General features: G+C 55.2%; 1 protein-coding gene across 1 annotated transcript; it reads right to left on the bottom strand.

Moving 5' to 3' along the window:
• On the bottom strand, positions 1-4577 carry VRTN (vertebrae development associated). Its single transcript, XM_010086994.1, has 2 exons — positions 4537-4577; positions 1-2029 (listed from the first exon to the last, which is right to left on the bottom strand). The coding sequence occupies exons 1-2, from the start codon at positions 4557-4559 to the stop codon at positions 1-3; spliced, it is 2052 nt and encodes a 683-aa protein (XP_010085296.1). The 5' UTR covers positions 4560-4577.
• Between the last annotated feature and the right edge of the window lie 542 nt (positions 4578-5119).

The following is a 5119-nucleotide window of genomic DNA, read 5'->3' as shown; positions in this document are numbered from 1 at the left end:
TCAGGCATCCACAAGCGTCAGCCCATCATGCAGGGCACGCTTCCACATGTAATAGGTGGAACGGGCTGTGAGCGGGAAGTGGGCGCTGAACTCCTTGTAGGTGGGGAAGGTCTTCGACTCGAAGCGCTGCTGCAGAAACAGCTTGGCCTGGGCCTTGAAGTGGGCAGTGGCGATCACATCCATCACGAACATCCGGCTGTTGGCTCTTTCCGACATGGCATAGCCTGAAATGGTGGTGTTGTACGGCATGGCTGGCGCTGGCTTATCTGGGTGCTTGGTAACTACCTCCATGTGGCACTGGGGCTTGAGGCTTGGCTCTGCTCTCAGGGGGGCCAGGGAAGCCACCTGGCTCAACGGATGGCCAGAGCTGGTCCAGGGCAGGCGATGATGCCTGAGGGCCTGGCCACTGCCCTTCCAAAACCAGTAGGCTGTGCATGAGAGAGATGGGTAACGCAGGCGGTACTTGCAGAACGGCAGGCGCCATTGCTGGACCTGCCTCCTGGCCACATCTCGCAGCTGCTTTCTCCAACACAGAGAGGGCTTGAGCTGCAGGAGACTCCTGGGTGTTGGCTGGTCACCGTTCAGCCTCTTCCTAACAGGCACACTGCTTGGCTTCAACTGCAGGACTGGTTTTCCTGTTGCTAGAGGTTTCTGGTTATCCAAGGGAGACTGGGAGGGTTTGAAGTTGGGGTTCTCCTTGATTGCTTTTCTCCGCCAATTGTAGTAAGTGGACCTGGAGATGCCAGGGAAGCTGCGCTTGAAGCACCTGTAAGGCACCAGAGTGTTCATGGAAATGCATTTCTCCAGGTAGGATTTGGCTCCTTGCATGAAGATTCCTGCTTGGATGGGATCTAGGGAAGGACTCAGGGATCTTAAGCTCCCCCCTGAATTTGCTGGCTTGTTCACATCAGCCTTTTTGGGGACATCCCTGTGAAGCTCCTGCAACCCGTGGGCCTCAGCCAGAGCAGAGGCATCACCATTGACCATGCTCTGCATCTCATGCTTCCAGGCATAGTACGTGGATCGGGAGATCTCTGGAAACATTTGTCGGAAGTGCTGGAGGGGGATTATATTGCCCTCCTGAAAGCAGGACTGGAGGAAGTGTTTAGCTGCAAACCTGGCAGCTGCTTTCTGCCGGTGTTCTCGAGACTGGCGCTTCCAGCGGTAGAAGGTGCTCTTGGTAATACTGTACCGGTCACGGAGGTTGGAGTAGGTCAGCTGGGGGTCACTGTTCAGCAGCTCAAGGGTCTTCATGGGCTGGACAGGAGGCTCTGGCAAAGGCATTGTGGGTTCTAGCTCCTCCAGGCCAACCACGGCTACAAAGTACTGCGCTTTGAAGACCTGTCGGGAGAGCTGCTGCCCTGACCACATGATGTGGAGTGTGGATGTTCGCGGGCCACACTTCCTGGGCCGGATGAGTCGGTTGAAATAGGGCCGGATCTTCAAGTTGCTCATGGGATAGATGGAGTAGATGTTACACTGCAGTACTGAGGCAAGAGCATAGACGTGCCACATGTTGGCAAAGGTGCCAGGAAAACAGGTAGCTTTGATATCAGCATCAAAGATGGCCTCCAGGATAGCCATGGGGAGGCTGGTCATCTCCGGGGTCTCCTCAGTGCAGAGGGAATAGCGGGCAGCCTGCAGCATCACCTTGGAGTCAATCATGCCATTCAAGTAGTATTGCTTGTGCAGCAGCATCTCCACCACTGTACGCACCTGCAGCTCCAGGCTGAGGCTGGGGTTGCCCCAGAGCAGCACGCTGGCAGCCTCAAAGAGGCGGTTCCCCTCACCTTTGCAAACCAGAGGCAGCATGTTACTTGGGGCATCCTCAGGATAGAGGCTCCTGGCTACTCGGTCAACCTCCAGCTCCTCTTGGAACTGCCTCCCACAATAGCCAGGCAGGGAGAAAGATGACAGGGTCCTCTCTGCCTCCAGTGCAGCACTGGTAAGGCCCTCTAGACCAAAGCATTCAGTGGCTTCCTGCAGCTCCTGCAGCACAGACTGCACCAGCTGGTGACGCTGGATCATCCTGAAGGATGGCAAAAAGAAAGAAATTCCTGGAGATTAAGGCAGCAGATGCTCTAGACTGCCAGAGGCCTGGCCTCCAGGTCCTGCTCTTCCCCGAAGGAGAGGATGGGGGAAGAGGGTAGAGGAAAGGCCACTGCTCACCCCTCCACCCACACTCCCAAGGACAAAGGATGAATCCTGGGTCCCCACAGGCAGACCTGGGACAGGGACATGGGCTCAGCTTGCTCTCCAGTGACCTCCTGTGGGCAGCACACATGGCACACAGCCTCCAAAGACACTCGTCTAGGTGAAACCAAGAAGTGACTGCATCCATCAGAGTGGGAAGTCAGGTCACCTTCTACCCCTGCAGACCTGGCTTTGTGCCTGGACTCACCCCTACACCCCTCTCTCCCACCAGTAGCTCCATCCCTTTCATTTTACCACCCCACTACCAGCACCCAGAGATAAGAGAGCCTCAAAGGGGAAATGTTTGTGGAGCTGTGACAGAGCCACACTGTGTGGGTGCATGGAGGGACCTGGCTCAAGATGTTCAAGCCCAAAAGAAGGGGCAAGCTCCCTCAGAGCAGGGCACTGCAGCCATATCCATCGCATGCACCAGAAGACACAGTTACTGCTGCCTGAGCTGACACTAGATGTCACTTGCTGCTCAGCAGACACACACCAGCAGCCAGGGAGAAGCCACAAAAGGAGAGCTTCTCCTAGAAGAGCTACCAGGCAGGAGGCAACCCAAAAGTGCAGACAGAGCATGAGAGCTGGGTTTGTAGTTCAGAGGCTGTAATGGAGCCCTCTTTCCTGCCTGAGCCCATCCCAGTCCTGTCCTTTCTCCCTCCCTCCCCATGCCAGTTCCTACTCAGGCAATCTAAAGGGTCAAACCTGCACCCCCAATTTGTCAGCTTTTTGACACCTACATGGCTCTGACCCTGCCACTCCAGGAGCTTTTCTGACAATTGCATCGTCCTTACCCCATGATCCAGCTCCATCAGTGCAACCCTGTTCAGAAACTCTTCACCACCAGCCAGCCCAGACTCTCCCAGGGACCACAACCCTTCACTCGACTAGGGAACCTAATCTTCTCCATTTTCCTATAAGGCTCATCCACATGCCACCCCCAACATGTAGGGCATCACTATGCAGTCTACTCGATTGATATCCCAGCCAGAGCCCACCTTCTCACAACATTTCACAGGCATCACTACACACTTGCCGCTCTGCAGGGAAATGGAAAACAGCAGAGCCAGGCAGGAAAAGCAGCAGCTCTGCATTAAAGCAGATGTCCTGCCTGACCTGTCCCAATTCTGAGCCCTGTGCCCTGCTGCAGATGGCTTATTATCACCATAGCATCTATGGCCCTGGCCATGACCAAACAGCAAACAAATAGGTGCCATAGAATCACACTGCCATATCCCAGCTACTTCACCACAGGGAGCCTCCGTGCTGCTGCTGCCGCCCTTTGCCTTTCATCAGGCCACAGCTAGTCACCAAATCTACTCCCTTCCCCAAGGTCTCCTGGATGTCAGGGGCCAGGGCCCACTCTTACAGCTGCTCCCACAGCTGTAGGGCATCAGGTATCAGACACAATGCAGGAGAAAGCACACAGCTGTGAAGCAGGGGAGATAAACTTGTCCTAAAATCCTGGTCCAAGCAAGTACGGGGTTGTCACTTCAGGTCAGGTCTGTATTGTTGTTCTCCAGGAAGTTCATACAAATTTATAAAAGTTTACAGAAATTTTTAATAAGCCTGTGGTGAACATATGCTCGAGGAGCTGAAGCAAACACATCCCTCAGGAGGGCTGCAGGACTGGCAGAGCCCAAGTCCTCCTTCTCCATGGCCTGCAAAACCCTTTCAAGGGCCAGCCCCCTCCCCGTGCAGCATCCACCACCTTTCCTTTCAGCCCCCCAGCACTCACCTGCCAGCACACCCAGACAAGGCAAGACAGGCTTTTCCCCTGGAGGGAGTGAGGGGCTGACACAGGCTAGGGAGCACCAGCAACAACCCTGGTCTTTATGGCCTCATGGGCACTTCCCACCCCCTTATAGCTTGGGGGGAAAGGGAGGGTGAGAGAGAGAGATGGAGGCACAGGATTTAATCCTCTCCTTCAGTGATAACCCCACAGCCTCAATGTCACTGCCAGTTCCTACTACCCAGAGCAACAGGACTTCAAAGGCAATCCTAAAACAAAACCCGCAGCTAAAGCAGCACAGATGAACTCCCAGGCCAGGGTGGGGAGGGGTCGGGTAAGCCAGAAGTCAGCCAAGCAGGGGGCTTGGGTTCATCACTAGATAAAACCCAGCAGCTCTCAAAACAGAGGACCTGCTGCAGCAGGAACATTTTTCCCCCCACACTCACAGTGAAGCCAGCTGAACATGACAGACAAGTGCTCACTAAACTGTTCCAGCACCAAGAGGCAACCAAGGGAGCTTTTCTCCACTGATAAAGGAGGTTTTACCCAACCTGGCCACTTTTGCATTGTAACAGATAAGCACACACTTGCAGATCACGTTCCCTCACCTAAACTGACAGGCTGGTGGCATGCCGTAGTGCCAGTTCCCCAAGCCAGGCTTTTTTTTTGCAGGAATCCAGGAGACCTCAGCCCCTGCTGCCCAAGACTGCCAGTGCCTTACAGGAGCAGGGGTGTCCGTGCACCCCAGCCCAGCTGGGTTAGGTGACTTCCTTCCCAGCTCCAGGCTCAGGCCACCCCAGCGGTAAAGGCTCTCATTTGAGAGGAGGAGGTTTGAACCACCATAACTGCACAACAGAAGCACAGAAGTAGTAATCTCAAGAAGCTGTCTAGGCTAGAAACATCACCACACTAGAAATCCGAGAGGGCTTCTGATGGGCAAGCAGTACCAGCAGCCCCCACAGAGTTAGAAACCTGCTCAGTCTGCCAACACTCACATCTCCACCGAAGCCCAGAAACAGAGCAACACTCACTTGGAGAGACAAAACCCACGGACCCACCTTAGCCTAGGCCAAAGCCCTGCAGCTAAGCCCGGTTCCAGGCGTCTCTCGGGCAGGGGCACTGACTGCTCGAGTGCAAGCGGTGCCTCACCGGCCACCTCCAGCCCCATCCACCCGGGAGCGCGCACCCGCG

This window comes from Pterocles gutturalis, unplaced genomic scaffold, assembly GCF_000699245.1.
Source record: "Pterocles gutturalis isolate BGI_N339 unplaced genomic scaffold, ASM69924v1 scaffold36336, whole genome shotgun sequence".
Taxonomy (NCBI): Eukaryota; Metazoa; Chordata; class Aves; order Pterocliformes; family Pteroclidae; genus Pterocles; species Pterocles gutturalis.
Note: the sequence above shows the minus strand (reverse complement) of the source record. Positions and strands in the feature narration are given on the sequence as shown.